The following is a 16186-nucleotide window of genomic DNA, read 5'->3' on the forward strand; positions in this document are numbered from 1 at the left end:
CACGCTCAACGCCTCATTAGCGCTGCGAGACATCCAGATGTGCGTCATCACGTCTTTACATTGACTTAACATTGAAATCACTCGCGCTTGACGCCTCTACCATGGCTGGTCTGAACACAGCATTACTCTGCCTTAAGAAACTTGCAACAACGCTTATATAGCACTGTATGTTGAGTAGCGGACGGAGTGACAAGATTGAAAGGAGAGGAAAAAGCGGTCTGACAAAAAGCTTATTGTTATTAACTTTCAAAGGCGTATTGTTAAAGTTTCTGGTTTAATGTAAGCGTGTTTGTCATTGTAGGACTTTACTGGTTGTAGGAAGTTTTTATTACGTACTGCTGACGCTCTTTGTTGTCCTATGACATGAGATGAAGAGCTAAAGTCTCTCGTTCTCCGTGCTTGTGCATTCAAGCAGATAAATACCCAGGATCACCGCCGCTGTGTCTTTCTCATACGCGGCATGGTGTTCAGGATGTCTTGATTTTAAATTATAAATAAAAATTGTAGTGCTGTATCTTTTCACGTCTTTCTCTGACATTTTTTTCCAACATGTTTACTGCATTTACTCATCTCTCACTCAACCTCATTGTTCAGTAAAATGTATTCGTTCTTTTTAGTGGCGATTCACATTTCGCTTGCCTGCTCAAGTTCATTATTTCAAATGTAGGCGCAGTATGCGCGCTCATAACAGAAGTGATGCAGTCGCAACGCGCACGGGGTGCGATGCGCTCGTTTTTTCCAGGCGCATCCGCACCGCATCGAGTTAAAAACATCTCAACTTTTCAATATGCCGTTAGCGCACCGCAGGTCATGTGACAAGAACCAACCGACAGACGCGTTTTTCACGCGGTTTTAGACGCGAAATGTGAACCGCCCCGTACTTGTTCAGCCTAACAAAAAATATAAATTTTCTATTTTCGGATGAATAATTTTGGTTGCTGAACATTCGGTGCATCCTTATCCATAACATTCGATTTATCTGAATAACAGTGTTTAACATTTTAAAGCATTTATGTTTCCTCTTCATGTCACTTTTAGATATAGTGTGGCCAATGCTTAAATGCATTATTATGTTTTTTAAATGTTGAGTAGTTTTATTTGCCACAATTTTGTGTTTTTTCTATGACTTTTATGTTTTCTATGATTAAAGTATACAGTACATTTCATTATATCGCATCAGTATCAGTTTTGACATCAGTCATTTTATAACTCAACTGTTAAAGGAATAGTCTACCCTTTTGCCATATTTTACTATGTTATTACCTCAACTTAGACGAATTAATACATGCCTATCTTTTTTCAATGCGTGCACTGTACAGCGCGTCGTGAATGTGTTAGCATTTAGCCTAGACCCATTCATTCCTATGGTACCAAACAGGGAAGCCACCAAACACTTCGGTGTTTTCCCTATTTAAAGACTGTTACATGAGGAGTTATACCAGCAAGTATGGTGCCACAAAATAAAACTTTTTTGGTACCATAGGAATGAATGGGGCTAGGCTAAATGCTAACACATTCACAACGCGCTGTACAGTGCACGCATTGAAAAAAAGATAGGTATGTATTAATTCATCTAGGTTAAGGTAATAACAGTTTAATATGGCAAAAGGGTAGACTATTCCTTTAACAACTTACCAAAGTTCAGCTGTAATTTAAGACATTTTCAGTAAGTAAATTAAAAAATATATATTTTTTTCTATTTACTCGCCCTCAAGTTTAAACCTGTATAAATTAATTGTATCTGCTGAACACAAAGGAAGATATTTTGTACATTTTTATAACCAAACACCTGGGACACCATTCACTTCAATAGTATAATTTTTTCCTACTAAAGAGGTCATGGTGCCTCAGATCTGCTTGCTTCTGCATTTTTCAAAATATCTTCCTTTGTGTTCAGCAGAAAAGAGAAATGTATACAATTGAAACAATTTGAGGGCAAGTAAATGATGACAGAATTTTCATTTTTCTGTGAACTATCCCTTTAATTTAATTATTGCGAATAGTTATATTTTTAAATGAAGTATTTTGAGCTTTATTTAAGTTGCAGTATTGATTTTAATAAAAAAGTTAGAGGAATATTATATCTCATGGTACCTTTATGTCTCAGTATCAAAATTGTTATTTTAGTTTAGGCAGTCAAAGCTGATCTTAGATCAGTTCTCTTGTTGCATGACGGGTTCTTGATTTTCATTCATTATTGCATAGCCTGAAGGCAGCGCGTCTCCCGGCTGTCTATTTTAAATTAAGTGGTGACACATGGCAGCGCTTCCTCTGACAGATTTCTGGCTGACACACAGTTTTTGGTTCACCTGAAGAACTTCATACCTCTAGACGTTTATGTAATATCCTCAGCGCAGCTCAATTAAAACTCAGTTTTTGTACCCCAGTGCATCATGGTCCGATGGCAGCCGCCTCCACTTGGCACTATGAATGGAGAACTGACGGGGTATAAATTACGCTATCGTAAAGGTCTGAAGCGGGCAGATTCGGTGGAGATCACCACCACACAACTCTTTCAGCCAATTGACGGTATGCATACACCAATCCATAACTAATATTACGTAAGTATTGGGGTTTCCTGTTTTTACAGGGACACCTCAAAAACTCAGAAATGTTCATAGCAATGATTTGGTGTTGAGTTTTGCACAATGTTTTGTGGTGTTTAAGGTTTGGAGAAAGGGAAGATTTACACATTCAGAGTTTTGGCCACTAATGTAAACGGGTCTGGGCCGGCGACAGAGTGGATCGCAGCCGAAACCTTCGAGAATGACCTGGACGGTAAGACTCAAAACAAACATTGTTCTTTATACCGAAAGCATTTTAGGTCCCTCGTCGTGGCCCAATGGTTAGAGAGTTGGCCGCTGAATGGGTTACTATGCATTGGTCATTGCATCACTTTCACGTTCAGCCCTGCTGCTAAAATCTCTTTCAGAGTCTCAGATGAGGTTGATATGAAGTGCCAGATTTGTTTGGCCCAAATGTGGCAAGGGAAGCAGGCATGTTATTTTCGCAGATCAAACGATGATGGCTAGACAGACTGTAACCCATCAATACTGAAAGACCCGCTGCATAATTCACCTCATCTTCCTGTCATGGGACAAGAGGCGTCTATTAAATCTTATCTGACAGTCGCAGTTCTCATCTAAGGCGTAGAGAGGAATTCTGGGTATTCTTTGTTTAACTTCTATTGATATATAAATAAACCTTTTAAAATATTAGGTTTAATGTGTCTGTTTGATGCTACAATCCTGGCGGCACATTTAACTTCGGCACATCACTGCTGAGTCAGTTACAACAATTGAAATTCATTTTAACCTTGAGATAAATTATAATGAAATGATTCCTCTGTGTGCTCGGATAATCACATCTCAGCTCTTAAGGGCAAAGATTTTTTTCATAAACGGAAAAGTCTTCATGCAGTTTAGCTGTTCGCTTGCATAACGACATTGCTGAAAACGCAAACTTTTAAAGATGGGTTCCAAAGCGGAAGTTTTTGATCTTTGCTTTGTCGACTACGTAAACTACGTTAACGTGAATCTGCGATAACGGCAAGTCACGCGCATGTGTTATTTCAGTCTGTAGGCATGCGCAAGTATAACCAAAGCAACAATGGCGGCCTACTAATGCTTTTCTAACAAAGTTTACTATATTTTGCTGATTTAATGTCATTTAAAGTGATTAAAAATTTTTACTTATTTTACTAAGTTTTAACGCACATTTTCTCCCGACTGTGGAAAGAGTTCAATGCAAACGCACAAAAGTGTGTGTGAAATATGCATAGGGGTGTTTTCACGATCAAATCATGATTCAAGTTAAACTTTTGTACAAGAATGTATTCTCAATGTAAGACAAAATTAAAGAACAACTTATACGTACACAATAATCACGTACACTATAATAAAATACTACGATATAATTATAGTGTGTATTAAAATGTTGATATATATTATATTGACATTTTTCTATATAATATATACATTATCAATAATATTATTATTATAAACAGTATATTATACGTTATTCAGGATTTCCCGCAGAAAATTTGTTAGTTAAGGTGGTAGGGTTGGTTGGGTGGGCGGTGCTGGGCATGGCAGTAAAAGGGGCGGGGTGTATGCGTCATGATAAAAATGAAAATAATTTTATTAAAAACACTCAAATAAAACTTAATTTTGAAGAATTGAACACATACTAGATGAACACATACTAGATTATTAATGCATTAAATGTTTTTTTTTACACGGCTCTCTGGAATGCTTGATTCTGATTGGTCAGTTGAGACATTTGCAGGTTCGTTCTTTTCAAATAATAACCGCTCCAAAATAATAACGCATAGCGGTACTACTTGCACGAGTAAAATCGCTCCGCGCCAATAAAGATCAATAAAGATTACTGTCTGTTTGGCGCCATCTTGTGACAAACACTCGACAACCACGACAAGACACAGACAGCTTACTGAGACTGAACTTGACAAAATAGAGCATGACAGCTACGAAGCCTACACACAAAAAAATACAGAATGGGCATTAAAACTTCTCAAAGACTGGCTAAAAGAGAAAAAATGGAGACAGACAAGTATGAAGCAGAGGATCTTAATAAGGTATTAAGATCATTTTATGCATCTGTGCAAAGTTTCGCGGAAGGATAAAAATGTTAATTTAAAACAAATATGCCAATAAAATGTTTCAAATTCATATTCATGTCCAGTTTTTTTTCTTCTGTGGCAAGTAGCCGTGTAATAAGCGGGATAATGTAGAGGCAGCCGGTAGTTATTGGGAAATAAGCCCCTTCAGTGTGATACAAGACCCTCCGCTTCGCATCGGGTCCTGATCACACTGTCGGGGCTTATTTCCCAATAACTACCGGCTGCCTCTACATTATCCCTTACTTAACAGATACCTCCAACAAGAATAGCTGCGTGATGAAGTGAAACTAAAGGGTTAATAAACACAAACTGAAACAGATGTTCTAGAACGTCTGGCAAACGATGATAGATAGCGCGAAGATTGTAAAAACTGATTATTTCCCACTATTAATTACATAATCTTAAAGGAGTGTAACTACTGTAGCATGTAAATAATACACATAAATAACGTGAACAAGAGATCTCAACAATTATATCGAATCAACAGGCACGTGAAATACAACCTAGTTAAGGCGGTAGGGTTTCCCAGCTTAGGCGGGCCGCCCGAACTGCAAAGTGCTGCGGGATACCCTGAGTATTATATAGGGTTACTGTATATAGGCTTATTATATATGTTAGAGATTTTGGGAAGATACCTAATTGTCATATCAATGTCAAATGCAAAACAACTGATGGTCTTAAAATTAGGTTTACTTTTATGAAAACTATGAATTGATTAAATACAGTATAAGAACCTTGAAATATGACCCAAGGATGGTCTGGTGAGATTTACACAGTAACTTAATGCCACGTTGAGGCGGCTGGTTTGTAAGCCATTGATTTCAGTCCTGAATCAATCAGACACAAGACTTTTCAGCTGAAGTTCAGACTATGTTAGATTAATAGCTTGTATTGTCAGATTTGGATATTTGAAGGAATCCAGTCACTGTGTGTGTGTTCGCATGGGTGTTTGTGTGATCCCTTTGGACTCATTTCCGTCTGCTAATATGAGTCCAGCTCTTTGACAGGCAGACTAAAGCATCTCTCAGAAGCTCTAATGTCTCCGTTCATCCTCTCCTACTTGAATTAACTTCACAAACAGGCCAGTGTTTGAAATAATGAATCTGTTTAATGACTCCAAAACCAGAAGGTTTGTAGAAAATTGCCAGCGTTGCCTTATAAATCAGAACGGGCATTAACTCCAGGCCCTTAGATGAATTCAAATGGTTTCGCTAATAAAACGATGCTGTCCGTGGAACAAGATACGCACAAGCTGTGCTTTTAAGCTTGCCAAAACAAATCTGAATGGATTTTCTTGCTGTTATAGCCGTTTGCTGGCTGTAGCGTAATGTATTTGTGCTATACTGCTGACGTGTGACTCTACCTGCGTTATAATGCTGCAAACCTTCATTAATCTTTAGCTTTTACTTCAAAATTGCTTTGTAACGTTCCTCTTGGCTTGGTTCTGCTTGAAAGCGAACATTGATTCAAGCATGTGTTGGGTTTTTAGGAATCTGCAATAAAAAAGACAAACCTCTGTGGTAGTCACCAAGTCCTGAGTGCTAATTTGCATAATTTGCAACGGCTAAATGCAGATTTGCATACTATTAGCCCCACCAGACCTTTGATAGTAAGTCAAATGGTATATGCAATAATACTGTAATACAACTTTATTCTGTAGGTTTTTCAAATTAAGTGAAGGCTAAAATTGCTTACGTTGGTTGGTTGGATTTGTTGAAATGGTTCTTGAAATAATATGAATATGTAATATTCTAATAGTGATGTACAGGATACTTAAAAGTACTTTACTACTTCCAATGTGAAATTCCGTCTGGTGATTAAAAATGAAAACTATTCTGATGTCATGTTACCTTTAGGAGAATGAGTTATGAAAGTTGATCTTGTGCTTGCTGCGTGTTTTACAGAATCACAGGTGCCAGGTGTCCCGAGTTCGTTACACGTTCGTCCGCTGGTGAACAGAATCGTGGTGAGTTGGACTCCGCCAAATACCCAGGAGATTTTAGTTCGAGGTTATAAGATCGGCTATGGTATCGGAAGCCCTCATGCCCACACGGTCACTCTGGACTACAAGCAGCGTTTCTACAGTATCGATAACCTTGGTGAGCATCTGCATATATTTATTTGTAAACCAATAAGATTCTTAGAGAAGTGTGCCCGAGTTGGCAAATCCAATCTGCTGTATCTGACACGGCTCTTTCCACACATCAAATTAAATATTGTCATTCCTGTCTTTTAAATAATTTCTGTATGGTGTGAACCATAGACTGTATAAAATATGGACATGGCCTTTTTGAAGAGCATTTTTGTTGCCCAAAGTAGGTGGAGCCTGCCATCGCCATTTTGGCCGTGCGTCACTTGTAGATAACCGAAAATGTGCAAAGAGTCAGAATGTGGGTGGAGCTGAGGTGCCTGGTTGCTGAAACCACGCCCACTTAGCTCAACACTAGAGACAGCAGCAGCGATTCACCTGTCACTCAAGTGGCCACGCCCTTAATTATCAAAACTTTAAGGCTTATTATAATTTTAAAAAATTATCCCCTTACGGTTGCCATAAAGGGCAAAATTATCTATTTAGCCAGGCTGTAAAAATATGAATTCTCCTGTAAAGTTGGGCATTTTAACATGAGGGGAGTCTTTGGGCTTGACTCACTATTGGAGCCAGTCGATGAATTGCAGTTGAAGTCACTTCCGTGTTGGATTCACAAGAGAGACCAGAAGGTTGCCTCTTAAGGGCTCGTTATAGTCGTGCGTAGGTCCTACGGTGTAGCCGCGACTGCGTAGGTTCCGCGTCGGTTTTCATTTATACCTTTGTGTCGTCGTCCGCGTCGATGTGCAAACACACGCGCAGACCGCTGGTAGGCAGTAACCACACGTGTAACCACAGTAGCAGCGCAAACTGGCAAGTTAACCCACAAATGAAGAAGAAGCAGCAACTTGTTGTGTATAATTTGAGAAGACCAATGATGAAAGTAAAAACAGCGACTATTGATGCAGTTTGAGTTAAATCACTCCTCAACTTGGCTCATCTTTGTTCTCACCGTCACAAACGGAAATAGCTATGACACAGTTTTTTTTACCTGATGGGAGGGGTTCTGGTCGACCAATCACAGCGCTTGCGGTCTGCGTAGATCTGACATGCTGTTAAAATTTTTGTGAGGTGCGCATCAGGCTATGCAGAGCTACGCACAGGCTACGGATAGCCTACGCTGTAGCTACGGCGTGGAACCTACGCACGACTATAAATCGGGCTTTAGTGTGAACTAATTTAAATGGACATAACACTATTTACAAGTGACCCTGTGGACAGGGGAAACGCTGGTTATAAATTAAAATTGAATTATAAACATTTGGGATAATGTAAATACATGTAACACTGTGAAAGTGATTTTTGGATATTTTAATGCAAAAATCTTAGACATTCGGACACGACTGTCGGAGTTCGCCACCTAGTGGCCGACGTCATGAACTTTTAGTTTAATCGTAAATCCGTGCCAACATTGGAGAGAAGCTCATTCCAGCGGAAGAGCCTTTAATCTACAAATAAATAAATGACTACAAGTGAATGAAACAATAAACAGCTATGCATATATGACAAAGACCACTAATGTTTTTGGAGAGAACATATAGAGATTAAAAATAATAATGTATAAATCATTTATTAATTATCAGTAATCAATTAAATATTCAAGTGTTACTGATAAAGTTAAATAAAAAAGGATTAATCAGTTTGACCTCACACACAGTTTTTGATTGTAATACACTGAAATATATCACATCGGGTCGGTGTTAGTTTAACTCGCTGCCCGCCAGCTTTTTTGTGATTTTCACAAAATGCCTTCTAGGAAAATTTTCTTCATAAAATATATAAACATTCAAATATATAAAATGAAAGAACAGAACCTCTGCTTTTAAACAAACAAACAAAACGGGAAAAAGCCGTTTCATCCTATTTATATTTTTTTCTTTGCTTATAAACTCTTAAATATGGGTATTTTTCTTCAAAAATATTTTTTTGCAAAAAGCTAAAATAATTGCATTTTTGTGAAGAAATTTTGACAGAGATCAAATTTAGAATGATTATCAAAAGCATACACAAAGTAAAAAATTAATACATAATTTTTTGCTTCAAGTTTTTTATAAATTGTGTAAGTATGTTGGACAATCGTATTACAGATAACCATAAAAACTCATCAGGAACACGTTTTTTTTTTCATGCAAATGTTTTCTCTTAATTGACGAGATAACTCCTCAATGGCAAGGGAAGGAGTTAAGTAAAAAAAAAATCATTATTCTACATCCGTAGATGGTCGTCACCTCATGCAGCCCCTTTGCGACTTTCCATAGGGAATGGATGCTTTTTGGTTTATCGACTGTCGTGTAAAGGTGGCCATAGTCTGTCTTCCGAGTTTTACGTTAAAAGAGGTTTTCTTTTCCAGATCCCGGTTCACATTACGTCATCACGCTAAAGGCGTTCAACAACATGGGTGAAGGGATTCCCATCTACAACAGTGCCACGACCAGGCCACAGTCTGGTAAGATGAAAAACACACAAACCGAAAATGTCTTTAACCTATTGATTGTTTGTATTGAGTGAATGTGTTTGTGGACTGACTGTTAACATGGGAATCAATACTTTGATCTGTTTCCTGATTGGAGGAAATGGTGAATCATCCAATTAAGGGTCTGAGTCAAACTCCCTGAGCAAACACAGAGACAGAGTCGAAATATAATCAGCCTCAATCTCATTTTGTAAAGTAATGAGTTACTTGGTACTTTAACAGTAAATCTGATTATATATTGTCTGATACATCATTTCAGATGAAGTCTTCATCTCTTTGATTTGTCATTTTATCTCTGGATTTGAGGGTTTTAGTGTCATCATCTAGGTTAACTATAGACCCGATATAGTCGAGCTATGAGTAACCCGCTTGTAGCGAGATGTCATCATGTAAGCAAAGTCAACAGTGACTACAATGGGTTCATTTATTTTTGGGCTACGGTTAGACATCTATTAAATTTTCACTAACAGCCCTTGTTTTAGCCTAAACCAGTGGTTCTCAAACTAGGAGGCGGGCGCAAGATGGTCCTAGGGGGCACCTTGGTGACATTTTATAAAATACAATAAAATTGATCATACATTCTGTGTAATCAAACTTCAGAAAAATAATGCTAATAACCAACAGGACAACGTTGTATAATTTTATATGTTTTGTTCAATTGTTTATGTCATGAATTTTCCTTTTGGGGGCGCAAAGAGATGCGCCCCACATAAAAAGGGGTTTGAGAACCACTGACCTCTAGGCTGTGTTTGGACGGCTATTAGACTTCTTTAAATGTAAATTTGCCTGCTGGAGTCGAGTATTAACACAGTTTGTGGAGATGTTTACCCCTCCTGTGATGGATTTGTGCATTTAAATGAATATCTTGTTGAAGCACATGTAACATGATGAACTGGTTCGGCTTTATGTGCATCACATGACCGTCTTATCTGCCGTCACACATGATGTGTCCCCGCATTTAAAATTAATTCACAGTGCACTGATGAATGGAAGTTTCTAGCAGGCCTCGAAGTCTTATCAAGCTGTCGTGTAGCGGAGACAAAATACAACTCGCTCTGTAATGGAGTGTTTAATGTAAGGCGAAAAAAACCAAACAAACGTGCGACTCCTCCACCTCAGTTCTGGGACAATTGATGTGTCACACAAGCGTACGCTGAAACTTACAGCGCTTATGTGCGTACGTTTCAGTTTCTTCATCAATCCAGAAGTTTCTTACGTCAGACGCCTGAGACGTGCGAGTGGGCTGTTAGCGGACCCCTGCCGCGCCGTCAGCTCTGACTTTACTGTTTTAAAGTCTGTGGGTGGAGAATCACGGCAGATACAGCTGTTAGATGTAGCTCAACGCTGCGCTTTACGCCGATGTTTTGACACGATTGATAAGATTTGACCCAGAAAGGAGATAGTTTGCATGTTGGTTAAGAGTTTGCGAGGAAAGTCAGTCAATGTTTACACACAGAAAATATCAATGTGAATAGTGATTTGAGCTTGTATGTTTCTAATAATCTCTCTCTTTGTCTTTTATTTCTCCTTTCACTCCATTGCACCCCACCAATCCTTTCATTTTTATTTAACCCTTGATTTTTATTGTTGTCTGTTCTCCATTGCATTCCTTTATTATGATTTACGCTTGGCTCATTTGTCCATGTCTGCTATCAGACCCCATTGACCCTGACATTGATTTTTATGAACTCTTCAATAACCCATACACCCCAGCTCCCGACCCTTCACCCATGCTGCCCCCGGTGGGCGTTCAGGCCTCCGTCCTCAGCCAGGACACCATCAAAGTCAGCTGGGCCGACAACTCGCTCTCGAAGAACCAGAAGATCACAGATTCCAGATATTACACCATCAGATGGAAGACTAACATCCCAGCAAACACTAAATATAAGGTATCAGATATCCCTCAGCGGGGAACTCTGTTTAGTATCATCGATTTGTTTGGCCTTCATTGTACATGATGTAAACTTGTAAATAGGTTATTGAAGTTCTGTCTCTTTCACAATGGACTGTCATTGTAAATTGCAGATTTTATGTTTTCGTGCATAGGGTGCCCCCTAGTGTACAATCTATTAGAATGCATCCAAATGAATGGGAATCTAATCCCAATCTGAAGTAGTCGAAATTAGACTTGGTGTGTCACATCTCTTTCAATGTACTCAAATGTTTATACTGTATGCTACCATAACAAACACAGCACATAGGGCATAGTATAGGTAGATGAATTGGGATGAAGGCAAAGACTTGAAATTAAATATAAAACATTTAAAACAAAAAATGTTGTTGTTATATGATGGAAATTATTATTTTTCATCAGATGGCAAACACAACGTCTCTGTTTCACACGGTCACTGGTCTTAAACCCAACACATTGTATGAGTTCTCTGTCATGGTGACCAAGAGCCGCAGGAGCAGCACATGGAGCATGACGGCTCATGGGACGACACTTGAGTCCAGTAAGATCACACACCATCAAATCACACAATAGCATCACTTTACGCAGCATCATTACATTACACAGCATCGTGCAAACAAGAACATAACTCGCTACAGTCACATAACAAATCACATCTCACATGTAACATCACACACTGACATCACATTAAACAATTACATCACACACTGACATCACATCACATTAAACAATTACATAACACAATAGCATTGCATCGCATCAGACACTGACATCACATCACATAGCATCACATTAGGGGTGTCCTCGACTAAGGATTTACTTATTCGAATCAGAATTGTCGAATCTTTCCATAGTCGACCGATAGTCGAATCATCTATGTTTGTGTGCATGTGTTGGGAGGGGGCCAGACCAGGTACAAATTGGTAACTTTTATTTTATTTCACAAGCAGCACACATAAACAACTTTCTGATAAAGTGACCAAAACTGTCTTTCAAGTAATAAACGAAGACAAAACTGACGATGCATTTATATATATTTTTTTAAGGTCAAATGTAAGGCAACATTTGTTTAATTATTCCTCATAACATTTTAAAGCCACCATCTACAGAACATCACACAAAAATACATTTTGATAACTAAACCTAAAAAAATAACAAAGGTGATCCTGCCTTGGAAACTCCGGCTACAATTAAGTGTTTTTATTTAATTTGGAGATAGCGCGTCAAAGCAGTCATGACCAAAAAAAACCCGACAAATGAGAAATGACAAATAATTTGTGATTGTGACTGTAAATGATAAAAACTAATCTTTACATACAATTCATTAAATGTTAATTTATAACAAGAAAAACACTGAAATTAATGATTATATAGACACTACGCGTTATTATTTAGCACAGAAATACCTGCTTGCTTGCTTTGACTTTGATCATCCTTGTATTAACTTTAGATACAGAAAGACCGGATGATATTATTTATTTCAGGAATCTCTTTGCTATCATTTGAAAGTGAACACCGACCCACCATAATATTACGGTAAATCACAAGAAAGACATTCGTGTCAGGCAGAAATAGGTTCGGTGCAGATTTCCGTTTCATCACCGAAATAAAAAAAAACGGCTTACCTGTTTAGACAAGATAAACACTATGTTTTAAATACATTTTAAAAACTTATACTCGTCGAAAAACATCAGTTTTTTAATGTTTAGTTTGATGAACTCTAAATATGAGACGCAGAGCACCTAGCCCGTTCGGCTAAATTACATGCGCAAGCATGGCCAGCACGCAATAGCGCAACATCGATACAACTAAAAGCTATCCAAAATGTACATACTTAAATTAGATCAGAATTTACGTTTATAATAAATTTTTTTTTAAATAAAATAAGGTCAAAAGTTACAAAGTGCAGAACAAATATGCAAAATGCCTCAAGTGCACGGAAACAAAACACAAGCCAAATAGTTAAATCAGATAACCCAAAGTGATTTATAAATAAAATAAAATATAGAAATTATTAAAAGAACGAAAGGCATAATATAATTTGCCAGCTTTGTCTTTTAAATGTAGAAACAAAGAGGCAATGGTTTATTAAAAACCTCTTATGGACGTGTAGCCCGGTCACAGGGGTTGTTGGATTTATTAACGCATTTTAAAAATGTTTATTGAAAGCTGCTACTTCACATATTATTTGCAGCATTATCAGAATATGCAGTATATTAATATATTGTGAGAAAGCTGTTATATGTGAAATCAGATAATGTGTGCACCCATATATGGCCAAAATTGAATGATCCTCATTTCATAATGACATATCTGCGACGATTCGACTGTGAGATTGGTAGTCGAATCAGGCTTCTCCTATCGATGCATCGAATCTTCGACTATTCGGGGTCACCCCTACATCACATTAAACAATTACATCACACAATAGCATCACATCACACACTGACATCACATCACATCACATTAAACAATTATGTCACACAATAGCATCACACACTGACATCACATCACATTAAACAATTATGTCACACAATAGCATCACATCACATAGCATCACATTAAACAATTACATCACACACTGACATCACATTAAACAATTACATCACACACTGACATCACATCACACACAATTACATCACACAATAGCATCACATCACATAGCCTCACATTAAACAATTACATCACACAATAGCATCACATCACATAACATCACATTAAACAATTACATCACACAATAGCATCACATCACATAGCATCACATTAAACAATTACATCACACAATAGCATCACATCACATAGCATCAAATTAAACAATTACATCACACAATAGCATCACATCACATAGCATCACATTAAACAATTACATCACACAATAGCATCACATCACACACTGACATCGCATGACATAGCATCACATTAAACAATTACATCACACAGTAAAATCACATTGTGCAGCATCCTGTCACACAGTTACATCACAACCAGTGTTGGGTAAGTTACTCAAAAAAAGTAATTAATTACTAGTTACTAATTACATCTTCAATCATGTAATTAGATTACTTTACAAATTACTCTCTCCAAAAAGTATTTAATTACTTATTAATTACTTTCTAAATCATATTTAGTACATGATACAAGGATAGGCTTGAAATGGCTTGAAGAAATAATATACAAAAGGACATCAATTATTCTGGTCCCACTTTAGGGTCCAGTTCTCTCTATTAACTAACTATTAACTACTTTTGCCTCAATATACTCCAACTACAGCTTATTAATACTAAAGAAGTTGTTAGTTTTAAGTATTGGTAGAAATGGGGAGGGTTAAGAATGTAGAATAAGGTTTTGCAGAATCAGGCAATAATATGTGCTATTAAGTATTAATAAACAGCCAACATCTCATTAATATTAATGCTAATAATAATCAACCAGTTAATAATGAGAATTGTAAACTAAAACCATGTTGAATCCACTATTGTATTAGTACTATACATAATTGTTTTAGAGTCCATACACAGTATTTAGTTACATCAGAAGTAACTGTAATTAGATTACAAGAAAAATAAGAGTAATCCCTTACTTTACTTTTTCAAAGGAAAAGTAATTAAATTACAGTAACTAATTACTTAGTAACTAGTTACACCCAACACTGATCACAACACACAATCACATTACAGGACAGTTTCACCATATCACACAACATCACAAAATAACTTTGTATTGTGCTATGTGATGCTGAGTAATGCAATCACATCAAACAACATCATATCACAAAGCAGTATATCTCACAAGACCACATAAAATCACACAGCAGGTCATTACATAATATCATATCATGCAACAGTTTCACACAAAATATTGTAATCGTTTTTGCAATAACATGGCAACATTTTACAGCAGTATCTCTGACTGGCGATTTAATGTGATTCTTGTTGTTGTTTTGTTTGATTTGTAGTTCCCAGCTCAGCACCTAAAGATGTGACCGTGGTGAGTAAAGAAGGAAACCCACGAATCATCAACATCAACTGGCAGCCGCCCACTGAGGCCAATGGCAAAATCACAGGTGCAGATATATTCAACATCTTAACATCTAAATAAATACCATAATGAGGATTTAACAAACTTTACATCTTTACAAGCAACACATTTTTTCTCTCAGGGTACATCATCTACTACAGCACTGATGTAAATGCAGAGGTTCATGATTGGGTTGTGGAGCCTGTGGTGGGAAACCGGCTGACCCATCAGATTCAGGGTCTGACGCTGGACACCGCTTACTACTTTAAGATTCAGGCGAGGAACTCTAAAGGCATGGGTCCCATGTCTGACGCCTTACAGTTTCGCACTCCTAAAGGTAAACCTGTCATCTGTCTTGAGGGTTTAAAGACTCGAGGCACTGAGACCACAAACTTCAGATATTTAACTTTTAAATTCTGTTTTCCAGCTGAACCCTCTGACAAGATGTCAAACGATCAAGGTAATGTCTCTTTACATTAGTCAGATGCATTATGGGATAGTTTAGATGTTGCTGATGTCTTGTTTTCTGTAGGGCTGCAGGTCAAACCCGGACACCCCAACCTGCCTGAGCACGGGACCGGATCCAACATCGGTAAACAAAAAGACGAAGTGTATATTACATTACAGACACTATTGTCCTGTTCAGTCCTTCAGTAATATAATGCTGTCTCTCTCAGATAAGCCGGGCATCACAGGCAGTCATGAGAATCATATTCTAGTGATCGTGGTGATTGTTTCAGTAGGAGTTTTCACCATCATCGCTGTGGTCGTGGGAGCCATCTTGTGCACGCGCCGATCACACTCACATCAGAAAAAGTGGGTCCTCTCCAAATTACTAAGAAAAAAACTCACTCGTTCATCATTTAAACCCAAGCCATATCATTTTATATTACATGAAACACAACAGTTAGGCAGTAAAATGTTAAGTTATTGGTCGTATTTCTGGTATCTCTATCCTGTTATTTTTGTAAAAGTTCAATAAACAGATTAAAAAAAAAGAAAATCCCATAACAGCAGTTTATGTTTGAAATGAACTGCATGAGATGTGATAGGTTC

General features: G+C 37.6%; 1 protein-coding gene across 6 annotated transcripts in view; it reads left to right on the forward strand.

Annotated features, from left to right (window-relative positions):
- The window catches only part of neo1b (neogenin 1b), a 121080-nt gene that overhangs the window by 98798 nt on the left and 6096 nt on the right, over positions 1-16186 (forward strand). For 5 of the 6 annotated variants that reach the window (XM_065277398.1, XM_065277394.1, XM_065277399.1 and 2 more), the window contains exons 13-23: positions 2388-2529; positions 2668-2778; positions 6547-6741; positions 9079-9174; positions 10858-11090; positions 11516-11654; positions 15069-15176; positions 15273-15467; positions 15558-15590; positions 15663-15722; positions 15808-15946. In XM_065277398.1, the coding sequence (XP_065133470.1) occupies positions 2388-2529; positions 2668-2778; positions 6547-6741; positions 9079-9174; positions 10858-11090; positions 11516-11654; positions 15069-15176; positions 15273-15467; positions 15558-15590; positions 15663-15722; positions 15808-15946 (1451 nt within the window). The remainder of the gene's footprint in view (positions 1-2387; positions 2530-2667; positions 2779-6546; positions 6742-9078; positions 9175-10857; positions 11091-11515; positions 11655-15068; positions 15177-15272; positions 15468-15557; positions 15591-15662; positions 15723-15807; positions 15947-16186) is intronic. The other variant, XM_065277396.1, reaches the window with a different exon arrangement.

This window comes from Paramisgurnus dabryanus, chromosome 23, assembly GCF_030506205.2.
Source record: "Paramisgurnus dabryanus chromosome 23, PD_genome_1.1, whole genome shotgun sequence".
NCBI classification, from domain to species: domain Eukaryota; kingdom Metazoa; phylum Chordata; class Actinopteri; order Cypriniformes; family Cobitidae; genus Paramisgurnus; species Paramisgurnus dabryanus.